The sequence below is a fragment of the Melospiza georgiana genome, chromosome 17, assembly GCF_028018845.1.
Source record: "Melospiza georgiana isolate bMelGeo1 chromosome 17, bMelGeo1.pri, whole genome shotgun sequence".
Lineage (NCBI taxonomy): Eukaryota > Metazoa > Chordata > Aves > Passeriformes > Passerellidae > Melospiza > Melospiza georgiana.
Genome location: NC_080446.1, coordinates 4,842,118 through 4,864,863, shown reverse-complemented (window position 1 = coordinate 4,864,863; position 22,746 = coordinate 4,842,118). Strand labels below are relative to the sequence as shown.

Below are 22,746 nucleotides of genomic sequence, written 5' to 3'. Positions count from 1 at the left end.
GGGTGGAAAAGCTCTGTTGGGTGTCTCCCAAGGGCTGGAAGAGGCTGCAGCCAGTGAGGCCATGCAGGAAGGCTGGGTGATGGCACTGGGAAGCCTGAGTGCTGTGTGCTGCCTCTGTAAAAGCTGTGCCTGGTGCCAGAGGGATGAGGGATACAAGGGAGCATCCCAGCAGATGAGTCCATCAGGCTCAAGCACCAGATCTGCTGTGAATTTCCCCATCATCAGTCCCCATGTGATCCCAGCACGAGTTCTGCAGTCCCTTCTTTATGCTCAAGAAGATGCCCTGCCCCGCCTCATCCCAAAGAAATGCAATTTAAACAGCTCAACAAGTAGAGGAAAAGCCTGATTTTCCAGCTGGGCTTCTTGCAGTATCTAAGAAATGCTCTTTGCTATGCTCAGCACTGAGGCAGGGTGGACAAAAATGCATCCCATGGTTTAGCAAACAATTTCCCTTCCCAGCTTTGGGCTTTGTCCTTTCCAGAACACCACATGCACCAGGCACATCTCTTTGTTGGACTTTTTCTTTCTATTTTAGGCTGAAATTTGAAGCAGAAGGACACCCCCACACTGGACACAGCCTGGTGTGTGGCTCAGCCCTGACCATGACCACAGAGAGTTTTGCAGAGTTCCTGAACAAGCTCAAGGAAATCCATGAGAAAGAGGTCCAAGGTAGGGAGACAAAATTTTCTTACCAAAACCTGGCCAAGATCCATTTCTTTGTAAAACCACCTTGATCCCTTTGGTGTCAAATAACCTGAAGGGAGGAGGAGCAGGTGTGGATTAGGGAGATTTGGGGATTAGTGCTGAGCAAGCAGCACCCTTGGGGATGGCTTGGGACATGAGGTCACAGCCTGCCCCTCAGGGGACAACACCCACTGGTGGCACATTTGTACCTCTTGTTGGCATACTGAGGAAGAAGTGACTCTTTGAATGAAGAAGTAACTTGTTCTCTCAGAAGTGAGAGGACTTTCCTGCTCTCCATGCTGTGGAAAGGAGGCCATGGAGGTGCTCAGCCCCTGCAGGAATCCCAGGTGCTCCCAGCATTAACCAGGGGGGATTTGGCTCCTCCTGCCCCTGCTGTCATTGTCTGGTGAGCTGGGAGTTTGCAGGGGTGACACTCACACCTGCTGGGCATCTGCTCCATCAGTGGGGATTGCAGTGTGTTTGGATACTGAGGGATCAAAGGGACAGCACAGAGATGCAATAATCTATAAGACAGAAGCAGCAGGAGATGAAGCTCTGTTAAAGAAAACGTTTGAGTCAGGTTGGATAGCTTATTCCTCTAGGGAATAAATTATTTCTCAGGCCATACATTATTAAAATAAAACCCATTAGGTTAAGCAACCAAGTGCCAAACCCAATTGTTTTCCTATTAGAATAATTCCCAGTATCAATATTATGAACAAAACTTCAGCACTTTTGGATGATTCTGGCTTATGAATTCATTCTTCTCTTGTGTAATTTCAAGCCGTGTGAGAGTTAGAGGAAACTGTTGAGCAATTTAAACCACATGTTTACATCTACTTTGCATAAAATGGATTTGACAGGATACAATGTCTGCAGATCCATCAAGGAAAGCCGTTCAGCTGTAAATATTCTCCAAGATGCTTTCCAACCATGAAAGCTATAAAATACTGCCCACCTGGGAAATGCAGGCTGTAGAGAGAAATAAGTAGAAACAAAACTAAACCAGACTTTTTGGGTCTGCAAAGGAGATGCAGACTCATTAAATGGTGGGGATACAAAAGGAGCTCACATTCTGTACAACTTTTCCCAGTTACATTAAACTGTGGCCGTGTTTAACACATGCAATGTGTTATTCCTTATCAGAGCTCAGGCTTGTGGATGGGTGAGATTTCTGCAAAGCCACGAACCTTCCTGAAATTCCTTCAGTGCTGTTTTCTTCTGAGTGCTGGGGAGTTGGCCCCAAACACCCATGTCTGTGTGTCTGTCCATTATTCCAGGTCTGCACAGCAAGGTGACGGAGCTGACCACAGAGAAGTGCCGGTGAGCGATGCTGGGGCACAGGGCTGGTTACACCACTGCAATTTCAGACTTCTGACCTATTCTCCAACACTGCTGCATTAAAGACCACCATTTGTTCTTCTGGCACTGCCAAATTTTGGCTCCAGGCAGGGTTGGGGTGATCCCAGCCCAGCTCCAGTTTGCCTTCCCACAGGCAGGTGATGCTTGTGCCACCCGGTGCTTTCCCCGTTGGAGAACAATTAGTGGGAGGAATAAACTGGGGTGTCAGGGGTAGGATCCAGGCTCCAACACATTTGTTTCCCCTCCTGCCACACAAGAAAAAGGGCGCTGTGAATGAAGGCACGGGTTTTGGGAAGTAATCTAACAACCCTGCTTTTTTTTGTTGTGTTTCTTCAACTAGCGATGCTCAGAGAATTGAAGAGCTGTTTGCTAAAAATCACCAATTAAGAGAACAACAGAAGGTCCTGAAAGAAAATGTAAAGGTGTTAGAAAACAGGTAGGATTTGTTTTTAATTAAGGTGCTGCTGAGTGGCAGCGACTGCACAGTCCTGGGGGAGAGTTTGGGGTGTGCTGTCTCCCAAGGACTGGGATGCAGCATATGAACTTCTATTTTTCCTATATTCAGCTGCTGGGAGAGCTGGAGGAGTCTGGGCAGGTGCATAGGAGCTTTCCTAAGCTGGTGTGGTGGGGCTGGAGGGGTGCAAAGGCCAGTGCTGGGCTGTGGGGGTGATTCTCAGTGATGGTCTGGGTGTTCACCCTTCCCCATGGGCAGGGCAGGAACTTACTTCTCTCGCGTGGTAACAAGCTGTGGGGTTTCCTTCCTGCAGGCTGCGAGCTGGCCTTTGTGACAGATGCATGGTCACCCAGGAGCTGGCCAAAAAGAAGCAGAATGAGTATGAGACCTCTCACTTCCAGAGCCTGCAGCACATCTTCATCCTCTGTACGTACTGACACCCGCCGTGAGCTTGGCTCTGGCAGGCTGAGTCTCTGCCAGTCAATCCCTCTCCCAGATATTTGTACGTGGTGAGCAGGAATCTGGGAAGGGCTTGGGGATGGGGAGAAGGGAGGGAGCAAGGAGACATAACCCTTCACACAAATCATCAGAGCTGGGGGTCGCAGCCCTCCACACCTCCAGAAAAATGAGAGATTCCAGGCTGTGTCAGCTGCCTGGGGAAAGGATGCATTGGCACGGCACAAGCAACACTCTGGCAAAGACAGGAAAGTCACAGCAGCAGCTCAGCACGGGTAAATGAAATCAAGCAACACGTGTGATGGATCTTCTCCTGAGCCCCTGGCACAGCTCCCAGCACTGGGTGTTTTTCCCTGGGGATCTGACCAGCCCGGGGAGGGTCATGGGGTGAAGGAGATAAGGCATTTAGGAGGGATGGAGAGGTGCCAAGAGCCCGTGGTTTATCTCCCCTGCTGTGGCACTGCTGCCTGAGTGCTGCTTTCGAGCAGGAGCAAGGCAGGGCACCATGCCTGGGAGCCCAGCCATGCTCTCTGTGGCCAGGGCTGGGTGCTCACATCTCCCTCTGGCCTCTGTGTGACCCCCCTGAGACCCCCAGGCCTGCCCCTAACACAGCACCCACTCACCACCCTGCCCTGGCGTTCACAGGGGTTCTGGGATGAGGGAAGAGATGAGAATTTTGACTCTATGTTTCAGAAGGCTGATTTATTATAATATTATAATATTATAATATTATATTATTATATTGTTATATAATTTTATTATTCTTCTATATTCTATATTCTGGAATATATTCTATATATATAATATATTATATATATTGTTCATATTATTCATATTATTTACATTATATATATTATATATATTATTTATATATATTATATATATTATATTATATATTATATATTATATATTATATATTATATATTATATATTATATATTATATATTATATATTATATAATATATAATATATAATATATAATATATAATATAATATATATAATATATATAATATATATAGTATATATTATTCATATTATATACATATATTAATGATATAATATATTGTATATATTATATGTTATATATTATATATATTATATTAAAAGAAAATTATATATTGGAACTATACTAAAAGACTAGAAGAAAGGATTTCATCAGAAGGCTAGCAAAGAAAGGAATGATAAAATTTTGTGACTGCTTACAGCTTCCACACAGGTGGCTGTCATTGGTCACCAAGTAAAAACAATTTCACATGCTGGGTGAACAATTCTCTGAATCACATTCTAAAGCAGCAAAACATGGAGGAGATCCTCAGGAGAAAAGATCTTAGCAAAAGGATTTTTCATGAAATATGTCTGTGACAGATATTCACTGTGCCCAACCCACCACTGCCTCCTCTGGGTCTGGGTTTGGGTCTGGTTTTGGGTCTGGCTCTTCCCCTGAGCTGGGGATCTGCAGGCAGACCCAATCCCGATGAAACCTGAGCCAGAAAGTTGCTCCCCTTCATCCCTTAGCCCCAGCACTTTTACAGAGAGGGAAGGAAATTCAGCATCCCTCCCAGAGTCGGTGCCATTCCCTCCTCCCCCTCCATCACCCCAGCGAGCTGTGGGCAGCATCCTCGCAGCCCCTGAACTCACAGCCCCTCCTCTGTCCCTGCAGCCAACGAGACCAATCGCCTGAGGGAGGAGAACAAAACTCTCAAGGAGGAACTGAAGAGGCTCCAGAGCCTGGAGTAAGCACTTTCCTGGTTTCATTCTCTACAAGGGACAGCGGCAAGGGCATCCCCAGAGCTGGGCAGGGCAAGGTCCACACTGGGGCATCCTCAGGGGTATTTTAGCACCTAATTCCCATGGGTTCCTGTGTATGTAAGACATGGAAAAATCCCTAATAGTCTCAAAATCCTTGTTAACCTTTGCTCACTGCCCTGTTCACCAGCATCCAGTGATTAATTTTTGGGGAACAAAGATATTTAACCCCCTGGAAACAAAGCCCTGGGCAGCTTGCATGGAGCTCAGCCTGGCATTCCATGGCTTTTCCGTGGCACCAACTCCCCTCCTGCAGCAGCCAGAGAGGGTCTGCAGGAAGCAGGTGGCTCTGGGGGAAGGACAGTGACACCCAAGGGACAGGGATGGGGTTAGAGAGGGAGAAGGGATCTGCACCAACAGGTTCACAGCCCAGCAGTGCACTGTGCTGGAAGCCAAGTAACCTGCCAGGCTGGCCAATATGTACAAATCAGCTCATTCCTCAAGGGTTTAAAGTCCAGAGGAATTAGCACTGAGGGATTAGTTTAGAAATGTGTTTTCTTTGGAGCACGGGAGCACCATCTGCTTAAAGAGAAACTCTGGGTTTTCCTCCCCAGTGCTTCCAGAGCTGTGGCTTGGGCTTGCTGAGCACTGAGTGATTCTGCTCTGCTCTGCTCTCCCCTGAGATGCTGGATAGGAGGATTTCCAGCCAAACATCCACACCTCAGCATCAGAGTCCAGCCAGGGCTCTGTGTGTGTCCCCAAGCCTCAGGCACTCCTTGTGGCACTGAGCATCACCCTCTCCATCCTCGTTTGGTGACGGGCAGACACCACATCCCTGTGCTGAACCCACCCCTGCATCAGGCTGAAAGCCCAGGCAGGGCCAGGTTCCCACAGAGCTTTTGCAACAGCCACAGCTGGATCCTGCCTTACCCAACCCGACGTTACCCACAACCAAGTGGGGCAATCACACCTCCAAGTGGGGCTGGCATGCTGTCCATGCTCCAGACTGCAGCTGGGCTGCTGATAAGCTGCAGTGGAAGGAGGTGAGGCTGAGGATCTGGAATATCCACATGCACACATAGATAAATACGTGTATTTGTGTATCAGGCTCAGAGCTCTCAGTACAGTGGCTCCAAACCCTTCCTTCTCCTTCATTCATGCTCTTTTCCTTCCAACAGGGACAGGACAAAGACCCCAGGAGTGTCCTCCAGAGAAAGCTGCTCCACACCAAGCTCCCCTTTGACTCTGCTGTCCCCAGTGAGCAGGAATGCCAGCACAGAGAAGGCAGAGCCCAGGGAAGCAGCAGCCCAGCAGGATGTGCCAGAGCTGGAGCTCAGTGAAGGTGGGTGCTGCCGCTCCTGCCACCCTTGAGGGACCTGGGAGTGTCAAAAGTGACTGAGCCATGGTGCAAAACTGCCCTGGGAAAGGGTCTGGAGGGCAAGGACCAAGCTGTTGGCAGCTCAGATGGGCATTGCCACGGGCAGGAAAGCTGATGGGGGGGAAATGCAGGTCAGGGGAGAAACACCCTGCTCTGCATTAGAGCTAAAGAGTGCTTGGCGCCCCCAGTGAAAGAAAATTCATGCAGAGACCATGGCATTGCCTTCCTGCCACCCACACATGCAACAAAAGGCACGTTCAGCCAGGTGCTGGCTTGAGCCAAAAGGAAATTTTGACTCAAAACCTTCACTGAGAGTGGTTGGTAGCAGCCAGTGGCATCCCTGGGAGGCTGCATGGCTCCAGCCCGCTCAGGGCAGGGCTGCAGCAGCTCTGGGGGACCATTACAGCAGCTGGTTGTGTCTTTTTTTTTTTTTGCAGAAAAGCCTCCAGAGAAGCTCCAGAGAAGCTCCCCAAGCAGCAGGACCTCTCCAGGCACTCTCCTCCAAGAAGTCAGCCTTGCAGAAATAGTGAGTTGTCAGAGGTAGCCTGATGTCCTCAGGCCTTGTCCCCACTGCTGTGGCCATCTGAACTGGATCAGACTGGGACAGGGACAGAGTGGGAGGCACTTGGGGGGTGGAACAATCAGCCAGACTTGGGCAGTTTGTCGTTTCCAGAGCCTGGCACTCAGTGGTTGCAAGGACAAACACAGAGAGGGTGTCAGCCCAGGGCTGCTGAGTGACATGGTGACACTGGGCACTGGAGATGAGACTGCAGGACCTGGACCTGCTCCTGGGAACTCAAGTCCACACACACACCCACACAGATACCTCTGTTTTGGCATGGGTTTTGCTTACTCGACCTCCACAAAAAAACTTGAAAGAGCAGGTGAAAAGGGGTTTTGGTAAGGCTGCAGGCAGGCTGTGGGGATAATTAAGAGGGATCACAGAAAGGCTTGGTGACATCTCCAGGTGGGCAGGGGAAAGTCAAGTCAGAACATGTGGGGAGCCTTTCATGACAGCTGATGGAGACAGTGATGTCCTGGCCCAGCAGAATTACACCCACCAGAGCAGTGTGTGCCAGGGGCTTGCAGGAATAAAGCCTTGCATGAGTGAAAAGGCCTGACTATGGGACAAGGAATTTGCAGGGTCTTATCTTGGTTAAGCCACTGAATCATGACTTGAGATGCAAAACTTCCTGTGCTACAAATCAGTGCAGCCAGAAAATGGAGAGTACACGAAGGGAAAATTTCCTGGAAAATGAATAAAAAACTTGATAGAGGTGTTGCCCAGAACCATATCAAGCAGAGCACTCAGGAGCTGTCTGTTTCATTGTCACTGGTGAGGAGATGTGTCCCAGTTCAGGCAGGCTCCCTCCAGAATGGCTCACCCGGACTTTCTGCCACAGGCATCCCAGAGGATTTCCAACCAGCTGCACGGAACCATTGCCCTGGTGAGAGCTGGCTCCAGACCCTGCCTCCTGGAAAGGAGTCCCTCAGAGGCAGCAGTGTCTCCCCCAGCCAGGAAAGCTCCTCTCCCTCCAGAACGAGAGCACAGCCCCAGCCTGGAGGCGTGAGTACCTGGGAGCCATGGGCTGACCCACTGCAGCACCCTCAGTGGATGCATGGCCAGCATTCACCGTGCCTGCCCTCCTCCCTCCCCAAACCTCCCCCACAGCCTCGGGAAGGGGGGGATATCCCAGTTCACAGCAGTGAAAAATGACTGGAATCCAGCCCAGCGAGGTCAGGCTCTCGTTATTCCAGCTCCTCAGACAGACCCACAAAGTGAACCAGGTGTCCCCACATGCAGGCAGGACCGTCCCAGGCAGGCAGCAATTCCTGCTCCTCCTCCTTATCTATTCTAATGGGCTTTCCTGCAGGGCTCAGCACTTCCCAGGCTTATCCTCCCCATGATTTCAGGAGCACAGAGCAAGGCCAGGGAGTTCACCTGCAGACAGAGAGTTCCCCAGAGTGTGAGTAGCTCTGCAGAGCACGCCTGGGAACAGCTTGCACTCATGGAAGCTGCCAAATGACCAGCAGCAGCAGGGATTGGGTATGCAGGGCAGGTTCCTGCACTGCCCCAACCTTCCTAGGATAGCTGTAAGAGTTTCCCATTGAGTGGGATTAGGGGACGGTGGGCTGTCCCTCTGTCCTGGGGGTCTTCAGGCGCTAAGAAAGCCCAGGGGGTTAGTAAGGATGTTGCTGGCTGTAAGACTTTATTCAAAAAGTGACTTCTCAGCAGCAGTGCTGATGTGAGAGGTCACTTACCTTACCCTAACACAACCCCCTGCCTTGAGCTGCCATGGCCTGGGGACGGGGAATTGCTGCTGGATGGTGAGATGGGAATGGCTTCCCATGCTGCGTGGGGTGGGAATGGCTTCCTACACTGTGTGGGATGGGAATGGCTTCCTACTGCTGGCTGCCTGATGCCCCTGGCCACCAGGACCCTCCTCCCCAGCACAGACCCCAAACACAAACATGGTGTACTGACCAAGAGCTGCAACAGGGCATGGAAAGAGCAGGAGAGACCACACACATCCCTGCACAGCTGGGAAACCACGGGAAAGCTCTGGTGCTAATGTGTAAGGGTTTTTCCTGACATGATCTGTAATGTAATTTTTTTTTCCACCCTTTTTTTAGTTATTTAACAGCGAGCAACCCAGACTCCCCCAAGGTTGCTCCATCCTACGAAAACCTGAAACTGAGTGCCCGGAGAGAGCAGCTGTGCCTGCTGCACAAGCACCTGTCCCTGCACCAGCTGGGGCTGGCGGGTCCCTGCGCCCCGGGCGAGCGGGACAGCGGCGCCTTCCCCATGCACCCGCTCAGGAGCAAGGCTGCCGAGGGCAGGACACGCTGCCGGGACCCCTGGGACGAGCAGGCAACCCTGCTGAAGCTCCCTGCCACCATGGTGTACGTGAGGGACCAGCAGCTGGAGGAGAAGCTGCAGCTGCTGAAGCAGCGGGAGCGGCTGCAGCATCTCCTGCTGCGGCAGTGCCAGCCGGGCCAGCGGGCACACGGTGACACCGAGACACGGCCAGGACAGAGGGCACACGGTGACACCGAGACATGGCCGGGACAGAGGGCACACGGTGACACCGAGACACGGCCGGGCCAGCGGGCACACGGTGACACCGAGACACGGCCGGGCCAGCGGGCACACGGTGACACCGAGACACGGCTGGGACAGAGGGCACACGGTGACACCGAGACACGGCCGCTGTCCCCGTGGCTGGGCATGGCCGTGGGCTGCAAGGAGGAGAGGGTGTTCCTGGAGGATGCTGTGGACGGGAAGGAAGAGGGGTGAGGATTGTTGTTTGATGTCGGCAGGGGGGGGTTATTTACAGACACAAACGAGACGGGGCTACTATAGAAAGGGTCTCGAGCTGTTTATTTTTCAGCATCAGTCCCATTACATGGTTATGATAATGGGAAGATGCTAGCAGCTCACAATCCAGGCAGCAGGCCAGAAAACTTCATGTTACAACATACTTTAAAAGCTTCTTGACCAATCACACAAAGCAAAAGCACATTGACAGTAGTTCTATCCAATCACCATAAGCACAGGTACCTTTGGTTAAAACAATGCTTGCTTATTTCGAATACGATACCCACTTGTAAGCCTCAACGCACTGAGCTCCATTCTTAAGCTTTACCCTTCCTAATATCTTGCTAGATAAACTTTCTGCAGCTTAGAGAGCTATTCAGACAAGCATGAATACACAGGCTATTGTTCTATTTGCCCTTGTTTTTCCTACAGTTTAAATAATTTTTCTGCTGACCTACCTCATGACTGTTGCTTTAGCTCTACTCACAATTCTTGCGGTATCTGAGGCCTGCCTTTTGCAGCTTTCCCAAAACCCTCTGATTTTACGGATTCCCACATTGTTGACTCTGTTTGTGGTGTTGGAGCTCGTGTGAGGGTTGTCTCGGGGGGCGATCCGGGCTCTTTGGTGGAAGGGTCAGGAAGTGGTTTAGTTAAAACTTTGGGAGTTGAGATGAGGGTTTGAATCCTTTCTTCCTGAGGTAGGATGGTGGGGTAACTCTACAAGGCGGTTTAGTCTTCAATCTTTGGCTTACTAGACCGATGTTTTTATCAATTATCAGAGTTAATCACTTTGAGCAGTCTGTTCTCCAGGCAGCTGTGGCGGGGCAGGGAGCGCCCCGAGCCGCGAGCCAGGGGGAAGGAGGCGAGGGACGAGGATGGGGACGCGCCGCTGGACCTGTCCGACCCCAGGCACAGACAGACGGACGGCAGCCCGAGGGACAGCCCCGGGGACAGCCCGGCCATGCCCACAGGGGGACACGGGGCACAGCGGGACCGCCTGCGCTGCCCCTACCGCTGGGCACTGCCCGCGGCTGCCAAGGAGGAGGAGGAGGAGGAGGAGGAGGAGGAAGATGCAGCTGTGGTGAGTGCAGCTCTTGCTGGCATCCCCTGCATCCCCTGCACTGCTGCTGGGACCACTGTGAGCAGCACTGTGGGAGGATGGGTTTGGTGTGTGTGAAGCCAGTTTGCACATGGCAGAGCCGCGGTTGCTCAGCCCTGGCTTCACTCCACACCTTCCTCCAGTGCCCATCCAGGGCTCCATCCATGCCCAAGGGCAGGCAGTGGCTGTGCCCCCTCCCACAGGCTGCTGCAGGGGGTGCTGGGCTCCCTGCAAACCACATCTCTGTGATGCTCGTCCCTGTGGGTGTCACTGTCATCAACTGAGGGCTGGGGACAGTCCTCTCCTGCCTGGTGACAGCGGTGTTTGTGTCCCTGTGTCGCACAGCTGAGGCTTTCACGGGCATATCTGACAAACAGCTCCACCCCAGGTGACCCAGAGGCCCCTCCTGAGGCCGGGCTGAGGCAGGATGCCAGCGCACAGAAGGGAGATGCAGGTAAGAAGCCCCAGGCAAATGTGACATTTGAGAAGGCAGGAGTGAAAGGTGAAGGCGTTTCCCAGCCCAGAGCTCTCTGCTGGGCTCTGCACACACCTGCAATCCCACCCTCCAGGCACCAAGTGCTCCCAGCTCCTCTGGGCCTTGGGGGAAATTCAGGTTTCACATTTCTGTCCTTGAGAGCTCAATTTTCTACCCTAGATAAGTCCAAAATTCAGGCTCAGTATAAATGGGGAGAAAGTAATCCTGGTTTTTCTGGAGAAAGGCCCAGTGTCTGTGTCCAACACCCCTGGGGTGTCCTTGGACACTCAGCAGAGCATCTACATGGAATTCTCCAGGAGCTGAGGAGTCAGCATTGGAAAAATGCTCTTAGAAAAACCCACTCCAGAATGAGCAGGAATAGGACAATGTTGCTCCAGCAGAAAACCCATTCCACAATGAGCAGCAACAGGACAAAGTTGCTGCTCCAGCATTTCCCACTCCTCTCAGGGAAGAAGCAGCTCAGAATGCCCCAGAAGAGATGCAAGAAGTTTGCAGGACTAGCACTGGAAAACCACGCCTGTCTGTCCCCTTGCTCCAAAGTGTGTCCTGTGATGACACAGCACAGAGGGCTGAGCACAGAGCCAGGGATGCTGGAACCTGCAGCGGGCAGATCAGGATGCTTTCCTTCCTTCCTTTGCCCCACCCTTCACAAGAGCCCTCCCAGGGCTCTCTCCCTGCCTGACCCCCAGGTGCCAGGTCTGTCCAGGCAGGTGGGAGGCAGCAGCCATGGGGATCAGGGTGGGAAGCACGTCTGCTGCTCAGTACCAGCCTTACTGGCTCGGCCAGAAAGTTGAGCTCGCCTGGATTAGTTGGTCTGGGCGTGTCGGAGTGGTTTGGGAACACTCTCCAGAGCAGGATTTTTCACAGTGGAGAGGAAAAAAAAAAAAAAAAAAAAGAGGCCTGTGTGATTTACATGCTAAGGAGATATCATCATGGCAGAAGAATTTCAGCTGATTACATTCAGGGTGTGGGAATACAGGACTTTCTTCAGTTCTCACCTTAAGGTTGACACAAAGCCCGGGAAACAATACACAAATACTTCTGCACTTTCTAGTGAACCTTAACCTGCAGGAGGATAAGGTGAGGATGGGATTGGGCTACAGAGAATCCAGGAGTGCCTGGAAGCAGCATCACCTGCTCTCCCACCTCTGCAGGGCCAGCAGGAGGGGGCTGCCCTGCTGAGCTCTGTCCTGGCTAGAGCTGGGCGTGATGAGCAATAAGAATTGAGCTTTGGGGGTGCCCCTGCCCCTCAGAACGGGGCACAGCCCTTTGTGCCCACCATGGCCAGCTGAGGTGTGTCACCGTGTGTGTAGACAGGGTGATGCCACCACCAGCAGCCCCTGAGGTGAGTGTGAGCAGAGTGGGGTGTGTGCAGGCACATGTCTGGGGCTGTGCAGCCCCAGGGGCTGTGCACACTGAAATGCTTTTCCTGGGCAGCATCTCCCCTGCCTTTCCTTCCTCTGCTCCTCAGCACACATTCCCTGCCAAGAGCTGCTGACTGAACCAGCAGCAAATGTGGGATTGTCCCTTTTGGCTTCTTCACCCCAAGATGCTTCTCCCCACCGGGGGCTCAAACAGGAAAGTGCAATCTGGGGCTTAAAATACCCCCCAGTTTCCCTCCTGTATGTAGCCACAGATGTTGGGACAGCTCTTGTGACCTTGGTGTAGCAAAGTCCAGTGGACACAGCTTTCCTGGGAGGTGCTTTCCCAACAGAGTCTTGTTGGATCACTCCTAAACATTCATTCCAGGCCATGTAGCTTCCAGTGCCTCTGCTTCACACCACAGTGTATTGCTGAAGCTGCTTTCTGCCTCAGTGGCTCTGTGAGCCTGGGCCAGTGGCTCTGCATCTGCTCATGAGCTTGTCAAGCCTGCCACCAGCCAAAAAAACTTCCTTTTGTGTTTCTTTAGATGACAATGATGCCGAGTCTGGGAAGCAAGAATCCGATGAGCCAGACACAACGGACAGTGAGGTTGGTTGGTTGGTTGGTTGGTTGGTTGGTTGGTTGGTTGGTTGGATGGTTGGTTGGTTTGCTTGTTTGGTTTGTTCTCAGCCATCAGCTCAGGCTGGTGGCTCCCAGAGATATCAGACAGGCTGTCCCAGAAGGCGATGGCTCTTCCTGCACCAGGTGCCAAACCTCATTCCCACCCTGTTGCACAACTTGCTGCTGAGGGGCAGAAGTGCCACTCTTTCCAGCCAGTCAAGTCTTTATGAGCACTGCATTTGTCATCACTCACAGCAATGGTCACAAAGGTCCCTGGCAAAGCCACCAGCTCCCTGGGAAAGCCAGGCTGGTTTGTAGACTGACTGTTCTTCTCCTTGGTGTAGGAGAAGTATGAAGATGAGATCCAACAAGAAGCTGAGGCTGACGGGAAATACTTTTGCACCAAAGACAAAGTTCATGTGCAGCAGAGGAAGAGAAAAAGAGGACAGGATCCCTGGATAAAAGGTAGGGAGGAGAAGTTCCTTGGGGCATCAGCTCAAGGCTACAACTCCTGCTGCTTCCAGAGGGACTCCTGTGAGAAATGCCCCAGGACAGGGCAGAGGAGGGTTCTCCTCTGAGCCGTGTTTTTACAACACTCATAGCTCCAGGCAGAGGAGCCCCAGCTAATGGTTAGCCAGGACAGCCTGGGCAGGGTGGCCAGGAGAGCACCCCAAGCACCTAAGCTAACAGAGCTTAGCCCCTTGTGTTTGCTTATCTGGTCAGGGGGGTGGTGACTGGGGAAGGCCAAATTCCCAGGGGTGAGTTATTGACAGTCACAGAAAGGTTCCTGCCAGCTCTGTTGATCTTCCAGTGTGGCTGTGGAGGTTTCCCTGCTGACAGAGGAATGTGTTGTACCCGTGTTCCCTCCAGGTGAACAAGCAGAAAACTGCTCCTGATAAGGGCAGGGATAAGACAGTTTGTCTGTCAGGCCTCAAAAAATGCTCTGTCAGAAAACCCTGCTGCTCACCACTCTGTCCTGGGGGCAAAAACAGCCAAGTGTTGGCCCAGCCATTAATGTACAGAGGGCTGTTGCTTAAGCCTGAAGGGAGCTTTTTACCAGCCTGGCCTTGAGAGGGCCCTGCTGGCTCAGGGGACAGCAGCACAGCTGGTGACAAGAGGGTTTGCTGTACAAAACCAAACACTTGGAGCAATGGGGAGGAGCACAGCAGTGCTGTGCAGCCCCAGGCAGGCACACACAACCCTCTGGGACTGGATGGGAATGTCCCAAGTGAGGGGTGGGTGCAGCTGGGGCAGCAATGGGGTGATGGAGGGGCATAGCAGCTCTCCCAGCATGTGGTATGAGCCGTGGACCACACTGGAACGGGGAGAAAGCCGCAGAATGCATCTTGCTGCTCTGGGATGCTTCTGCACCAGGTCAGTTCTCTGCCTGTTTCTGCTTCACATTGTTTTGTGTCCAGGAGCACAACAGCCTCCCCTGGATACCCACACATCTCACATGTGAGGGGTTTCTCTCCATCTTTCCTGTGCTCAGCTTTGCTTCCTCCTGTGCTGTCCCTGTTTTGGGATGAGGCCATGCTGACTCCAGAAGTGTAAATCCATTTCTCTGTGGCTAACTCCTGCTGTCACCTGGCTGTTTTACAGGATCTAAGAAGTCAATGAGAGGAAAAAAGAAAATCAAAGTGGAGCAATGCCCAGTGGGGATCACAAAGGAGCTGGAGAATTGCTCTGCTTCCCACAATGATCCCTCCAAGGACAGTTAGCAGCAGGGCAGGATGGAGCAGCTGCAGACCAAAGGACAGAGCTCAGAGCCCTCAGAATCCCACCCATGCTGGAGAATGAATCCTGTCATGCTGAGCCAGGCAGTGGGGAATTCATAAGGACTCGTTTGTGAGCAGAGCACCCTGAAAGTCCTCACAATGCCACAGGAGAGGCTGGGCAAGGATGACCCAAGCAGGTGACACCTGGAGCAGCCAGGTCACTGCTGGTGGAGCCCCACAGTCAGTGCTCCGTGCCAGAGCAGACCCTCAGGCTGGAGCTGGGAAGAGGAGATGTCTCTTTGGAACCCTCACCCTGCACCAGAACCGTGTTATCCCTGGGATTTCACACTTGGAGAGCAGACCTCCAGAGCCCTCTCCTCATGAAGGATGTCCCAGTGGCTGAGGGGTGGTGACCAAACCAAACACTGCAGAGCCCCATGCACAACCAGCTTCAATTAAATCCCTACCAGGTTTCATACTCACGTGGGTATTGTCTGACCTGGGGAAAGTCCACAGTTTTCTCTTGTAGTTAAATGAGGAGCAAGTACCTGGGCAGACGGGGGATGTGTCCCTGAGAGGGCAGGGAGGAGAATGTGGGAAGGGAGGGTTTGGGTGCTCCCTGTCCCCAGTGTGTTCTGGAAAAGGTCAGTGTGTGACACCCAGCTGCAGCTCACAGCAGAGCACCAGCTCAGCAGCTCACACTGACCTCGGCAGCATTGCTGGGGGCTATTGCTCACGTGGATAAATTGCTTTTTGTAATCTTTCTCTGATGGGATGAGATGGGAAGGGCTGCAGGGAGCATCCCTGCTCACAGCATTGATCCAGGAGCCAGGCTGGGCTGTTCCTGGCACGCAGGTGGAGGGAACAGGGACAAAACAGAAACCAGCAGAAAAGTGCCAGAGCCAATTCCTGTTATATTGCACTCCCACTCCCTTTACCTGCAGTTATTTCTATTTAAACGTGGGGTTTTCTACCTGTTCACAAGAACGAAGCAAAGCACAGCCAGCCACGAGCAGCCCCCTTTGCTCATGGCATCCTCCCATCTCCACAGCCCTAAAATCCCACTCAGAGAGCGCCGGCTGCGGGGGAGGGACCAGCACTGCCCGGGGCAGCCTCGCATCACCCAGCCGGGCGGAGCGGGACCGGGACTGGGAACGGGAGCGGGACAGGGACTGGGAACGGGAGCGGGACCGGGACTGGGAACGGGAGCTGGATTGGGAACGGGAGCGGAACCGGGACTGGGAACGGGAACGGGAGCGGGACCGGGACTGGGAACGGGAGCGGTGTGGGCGGTGCGGACTGTGCGGGACCGGGGCAGCTGCGGGAGCGCTGCGGGACCGGGAGCAGTGCGGGCGGTGCGGAACCGGGAATGGTGTGGAACTGGGACCGAGGGCCGTGCGGGCGATGCGGAATCGGGACCTGGGGCGGTGCGAGACCGGGAGCGGAGCCGGTGCGAACGGTCCGGGAGCGGGACCGGGAGCAGTACGGGACCGGGAACAGGGGCGGTGCGGGACCGGGACGAGGAGCGGGGGCGGTACGGATGGTCCGGGAGCGGTGCGGGACCAAGAGCGGGACCGGGACGCGGTGCGCGATCGGGAGCGGGGCCGGTGCGGGACCAGGAGCGGGAGCGGGAGAGGTGCGGGCCGTGCAGTACCGGGAGCGGGGACGATGCGGACGGTCCGGGAGCGGTGCGGGACCGGGAGCGGGACCGGGAGCGGGGCGGGCGGTGCGGGACCAGGACCAGGACCGGGACCGGGACCGGGGCGGGCGGTGCGGACGGACCGGGGCCGGGAGCGGGACCGGGAGCGGGAGCGGTGCGGGACCAGGACCGGGAGCGGGACCGGGAGCGGTGCGGGCGGTGCGGACGGACCGGGAGCGGGACCGGGAGCGGGGCGGGTGGTGCGGGCGGTGCGGACGGACCGGGAGCGGGACCGGGGCCGGGAGCGGGGCCGGGAGCGGGGCGGGCGGTGCGGCGGGCGGGCAGTGCCGCCTGCTGGGCAGCGCCGGGCCGGGCCGGGGCCGCTCCCCGAGCGCGGGGGATGCGGTTCAGCCTCCCCAGGGCACAGCAGCTCTGCCTGCGGTGCCTGTGGAGCCGCGGGAAGGAGCGGGGACAGCCGGCAGCCCCAGCAGCGGGGATGGAGCGGGGGAGTCCCGCGGGGCTGACGGAACTTCACAGGAGCGAAACTGAAAAATTACCGAGCCAGCCGTCATCTTCCTCCCGTCCTCACGGCTTGGAAGAGCTCCTCGGAGGATGAGGAAGGGTCTGGAGCGCGGATCTGCTGAGGGAAATGGGGGAGCTCATCCTGGAGAAAAGGAGGCTCGGGGGGACCTTTTCCCTCTCTGGAGCTCCCTGGAAGGAGGATGCAGCCAGGTGGGGCTTGGTGTCTTCTCCCAGGTGACAAGACAAGAGGAAAACGGCCTCAAGTTGCGCCAGGGGAGGTTTGGATTGGATGTTATGTACAAAAATGTTCACTGAGTGGGTTATCAGGCACTGGAACAAGCTGCCCAGGGCAGTGGGGGGGTCACCAGGGTTGCAGGGCTGATTTATCCCAGCTCGAAGCGTTCATTGGATCATGGCCATGGGAAATGGATCAGGGCCATCACTGATGCCTTCCCCTCAGCACAGCCTCTGTCCCTTCTCAGAGCAGCTTGGAGGGGTGAGCAATGACCCACTGACCACGGCGGTGAATTGGATAAATCTGACTTTTAAAAATACCACAGCAAGGAAAAGGGGAAAAAAAGAAGAGAAATAGAAATACAATCCCATAAAGAGGCCTCTCAGACTGTAGGGAGGTTGCTTGGGATGGGGAGAAATGAAGGAGGGAGGGAACTTTCATGGACTATGAAATAATCACCTCCCTATGACAGTCCCTTGATAAGCAAAATGTGCAGAAGTTCTGCCAAAAATAATCAAGTCCTCCGTTCCTTTTCTTCCCACAAAGATTTTTCCCCCCTCACATTGCATGACACCACCACAAAATCCTTGGTTAATTACCTTTAATTAGTGGGCTTTTAATACTTTTATCATTAGAAGTTTTCACCCATATCTCGTGCTGGGTGTGTTTGAGGGGTGGGCAGGGACACATTTCACACTTAGGGCAATCCCATATCTGAAAAAAACAAAAAATAGCTTTGTCAGCTCTGAGCAAAGTGCTCCTCTGAGCAAGTGTTGTAGTTAAATTAAACTTTATATGCTGATCCACTTGATCCAGCCCTGGAATTCCTCTGCTCCTACCCTCCCCTGGCTTGCTGTTACCTCCCCACCATGCTACAGAAAGATGGATAATTGCTCAGGTCCATTAACTCTCAAAATTATGCTTGTCAGTCTTTTGTTCAAGTCATTCTTGACAGGTAAATGCATGTATTGATCTGGTGATATGCAGGCAGCCTCAGACTTGAATTATTCTGCTGTAAGGAAGAAATCTGAGCCCTGCGAGCAGCTCTGGAGCTCCGCAGAGGTTTCCATGTGAAGGTTCAGCCCTGCCTGAGGTGCTGTTTGCAGGAACACACATGGCAGCGTTCAGCACAGCAGCCTTTCCATAACTCCACAGGAGTTTGGTTAATGGCTCCAAATGGCATTTGTGTACCAGACCCAGCAGCCTCTGCTTTTTGCACAGTTAATCCCTTTTGTTGCCACACTTCTGTTCAGTATGAGAAGGAGGTTTCACGCAATAACCTTCAAAAATGCACTGAAATTGCCCTCAGAGTGCATGAGTTACATCCCACAGAGCAGAAGGGAAGCTGTCCCAAGAGCAGATCAGTTCTCCTGGGAGGCTGGCAGCTCACACTTGTTTTGTTCAGACACATTTCAGCTCTGATGGCCATGATGCAGGCAGGGCACGTGGGCCAGTGCAGAGGTTGCCCAGAGGAAGGAGTTGGGTTCACCCAGGTCAGGGCCTGGATTGGAAATTGCACAGAAATCTGGGAGGGACATGAAGTCACCATTTCTGCTCACTTTTAGTCCATCAGAAACAGCAATGAGTGGTTCCTTTATTGCCTGTCAAACCAAACAATTCCAGTAACAAACCACTGCAACTCCTTTTCTTCCTGATGCTTAAGGATCTGCACATGCTGAATCATCCTCACAGCACAGAGCACCTCAGCTCTCAGACCCTCCAGGCCTCCCTGTGCATCAGCCTCCCACCAAACTCACCAGTAAAATGACATTTCTGTTTCTCCCTAGGCTTAATTTGTAAAATTTTTGTGAGAAGTAAATTTGTGCAAGCTGAGCCGTGAGCAAAAATCTCCATCTCAAGGGGAAAAATCTCTCACACACAAATTTCCTTACGCATTCCTCTCCTTACAACAGTTCCTCTGTTGCATGTGTGAGGAAAGGTAGGAAGTCCCACAAGCTCAAAGCAAGAGGGAGCTGAGCTGGGAACTCAGCTGGCTGCAATGCAGGCTCCAAAAGCTCCAGAAATAGAGATATGCACATCAGATTCTTCCCCCTCCCAACCTTCTGCTGTGGCATTGCCTTCTTGGCAGTAGAAAATCTGAAGGTGATTTAACCCATGCCCTTTTCATGAGCCTGACACCCCCTTCTGTGCAGGGAAATGTTCTTAGCTGCAATCTGCTCTGTGAGCAGCGCCCATTTACAGTGGAAACACAGCTTCACTCCTCAGTCCACCACAGGAAAACTCATTCCAAGCATTGCTCAAGCCTTGCTTCAATCCTGTTTTGGGGATTTTAGTGGGATGGGCATTTTGTGTAGGGTCAGATGTGCCCTGAAGGTGTGAAAAAAGGCAGAAGAAGGATCCTGGCAGTCTCCTGCAGCTCTGCAGTTCACAGCCAGGAGCTCAGAGGGAACAGGGACAGCTTGGGTGTTCAGAACACAGCAGAGGGACAAGCCTTCACACTTTTGCAAGGAGGCTGTGAAGTTGTGGATAGATTTAGCAAATCCAGCAAGCAGCAGCAGTTCTTGGAAGGAAGAGATTTGGGGAGTTCCTTGGCTCCTTTATCGCAAGCAAAGTTTACTGTAGGAATTTTGGAGCCAAAATGCAAGTTCCTCTTGCATCCCTTGGGTATCAATCACAGCTTTCTGCTCTGCCTTGAATATCATCCCAAACACTTCAGGAGTTCCCTAGGCTGTGCTGCACCCCCTGCTCATACCAAACTTGCTGCTGGATGGGCTGAACTCCAGTGGGACCTCTTCAGAAAGCACATTTTCCAAGATTCTCCCAAGGAAAATGATTGATTTATTAATAACATCATTTTAGTGCAGCACCAAGTGCTTCAGGGAAGAGAGTTTGATCCATTCATTCACAAATCCTCCCGTAAACAGCACACAGCATTCTCCTGAATCACAGGGCCCTTCAGAGTGCAGAGAAATAGGACTAAATCAATCAGCTCTGTGTGTTTTAGATGCTCTGTGTCATGCAGGAGACCCTGAGTGGTTCCCCAAGGCACACAGGGCTGCTGGCAATGTTCTCCTGAGGAGCAGCCGCTGATTTTGCAGTGACTGTGACACACAGCAAGAGCAGAGGGTTGTGGCAACCACCAGGGTGAGCCCATGGCAATCCAGGGAATGAGTTCTGCTACCCTGTTCCAGCAGCAGCAGCCAGGGGACACCAGGACCCCCAGCTGGAACCCACTGGAGGCAGATTAAAATGATGCACATTAAAACCATCTCAGGCTGCAGAGCTGGTGGCTCTGAGAGCTTGAGTCAAACCTCCCTCACAGGTTTGGGATGCAGGAGGAGAGCAGTGGGGATGGATGTGCCAGCAGGGAGCAGGAGTGGTCCAGCATGTGAATGTGGCTGGGAAGGGTTTCATCATTCCCTGTACACAGAACACAAGCAGGGAATGGCACCTGCCATCCCTGAGATCAAAGAGGAGGAAAAAGGTGAGTTTGGGAAAATGTGTACTCCCAAAAACTTCTTTATATGGATGTGATGAGTGTGAGGCTGAGCTCCAAAGAGTGCTGGGGTCCCCAGGTGTGCTGATTTCAGGAGAGAATTTTAGCCGGGTAAACTATGAAATGGGAAAACGGGGAAACAGAGTAAACTATGATAGGAAATTTGGGACAAGGATTACAGCTTGTTCAGCAGAGAAGGGACAGTAAGTTCTGGATGCACATTGCACTTCTGTGTCATCCTCCCAGACTTCCAGAGATTATTCTGGTCCCTGTGAGGTCTCTTGGACCCCCATTCCCACCCTGCTTAGGCTGGAAAAATGTCTACAGCAATTTTTGGTGCCTTATCTTAATACCAGCCGTTCCTCCAACTGGAAGCTGCACTTCTGGTTCCCAGCCTAAATATACTTATGACCTGTTTATCTTCGCTTGATTCAGGGCCATGATTTTGCAAAAAATATAACAGCCAGCCCACATAAGTACTTTAAAATGCTGTCTCATATCAGATGCTTAGACCAGATCCTGCAGTTCTTGCATGGAGAAAAATCCTTATGACCTTGGTGACTCTGCTCCTCAAATAGTATTGGAATAAGGATTTGCAGGCTTGTCCTGTTTCACACCAGCTCCTGATTCCAGCAGCCCCTGACTGTCCAGACACGTATCCAAACAACGCAGAGAATCCTTTAAGGTAGAGCAGAAACTCCAGGAGCAAAATGAGTGTGAGTTGAGTATTGGTGATTCAGAGTAACATTTCAGATCTGTGCAATGATGTTGTTGTAGATGCAGAACTGCCTGACTTTGTCCAGGATTTTGTGGTGGTTCAGGTTGGAAAAGGCTTCAACCAGGGCTTGAAGCTGCTGTGAGCAGCAGGCAGCAGAGTCCAGCCTTTCTCCAAACAGCATCCCTGTGTGTGAAGGAGAGAACATCCCTGAGCTTGGGCTTCCTTCATTCCCCACTCAGGGATTCCCTCGTTGCAGAAGACAGGGAGAGGAGGTTGTTCAGGGTTGCACCCAGCCTCTGCCTTTTGTGGGAGGGATGCTGATGTGCCACTTGTCTCAGAATCTCTGAAACACAGCGCTGTGCTCGCTGCACTCAAACACTGCGAGTTGTCAGACACAGATAAAAGCTCCCCAACATTAACAGCAGCAACACTGCAACCGCTAAATTCAGCTTTGAAGTTTGCAACCCACTAAGGCATGGAGGCTGCTCCTCTCTGCGCTGACTCAGTGGGACCATTTACATCCCACAGCTATTTTTACAGGCAAAGAATGAGAAAAAAGCCACACATTTATTTTTCAAAATCCAGTCTTGGGTTCTAAAGAATTGTTTGCAGCAAGCCTAGATAGGTTTCCATGCCTATTCATCCCCTGGCTTATTTGATGAGCTTGCCAGCAGGAAGGATTTTAATTCCTTTTTATCCCAAACTATTTTTTCCACAGCTGTGATATGAAATGGTTCTGCCAAATAATTTAGGCTCAAAATCTGACCTATATTGAATAGTATAAGATGCTGAGCATGTTTTTGGGATTTTAAGGGCAGAGTCTGTATTTCACTGTAGGATTTTTAATGGAAGCCTACAAGAAAACATTGTCTTACATCTCCTATCTTAATCCTATTATTATTATTATTATTATTATTATTATTATTATTATTATTATTATTACATGCTACTAATACTGTAAGACGTGTTGATGGTCCACTTGCAACAGCATACAAAAAAGGATCTTATGAAACAGCCATAAGAAAAGACACAGAACCTGTTTGTGTTTTATAGGACAGTTTCAAAACCTATCATCTTTTACTCAGTGCCCATATTTCAGGCCGTATCATCAGACATCAGTTTGATTGTTGGTGTAGACTGCAAGTGATATTAAGAGTTGCCACGTGGCTTCTTTAAATCTATTTGGCAAAAGCATTCACCACTCCAAGGGTCCAGCGTTGCAAATACAGAAATTGCGATTTTCAATGGTAAACATCTCAAATGGCAGATTTGGTCTGTACTTTAAAATATGTTCTGTGTGGGCAAAATCCTGCCTGGGAGCACAAGCTGCTTCAGGGCATGAGAGGTGGGAAGCTTGGGAAGGCTTCATTTCGGTTTCAGAGGAACACAGAGGCCACCAGCACCCACACACTGCTGTTCTCAGCTCCGAAGGCTCCATCACGCCCAGCACAGCTCCTAAACCTCCCCTTCCAGTGGCAT

At 52.2% G+C, this 22,746-nt stretch overlaps 1 protein-coding gene across 1 annotated transcript; it reads left to right on the top strand.

Annotated features, from left to right (window-relative positions):
* Window positions 1–602: 602 nt before the first annotated feature.
* On the top strand, window positions 603–14,699 carry RBBP8NL (RBBP8 N-terminal like). Its single transcript, XM_058036496.1, has 15 exons — window positions 603–669; window positions 1,965–2,007; window positions 2,387–2,482; window positions 2,814–2,926; window positions 4,618–4,690; window positions 5,888–6,045; window positions 6,519–6,607; window positions 7,485–7,648; window positions 8,716–9,121; window positions 9,284–9,375; window positions 10,211–10,481; window positions 10,845–10,953; window positions 12,905–12,966; window positions 13,323–13,443; window positions 14,581–14,699. The coding sequence occupies exons 1-15, from the start codon at window positions 603–605 to the stop codon at window positions 14,697–14,699; spliced, it is 1,983 nt and encodes a 660-aa protein (XP_057892479.1).
* Window positions 14,700–22,746: the final 8,047 nt, after the last annotated feature.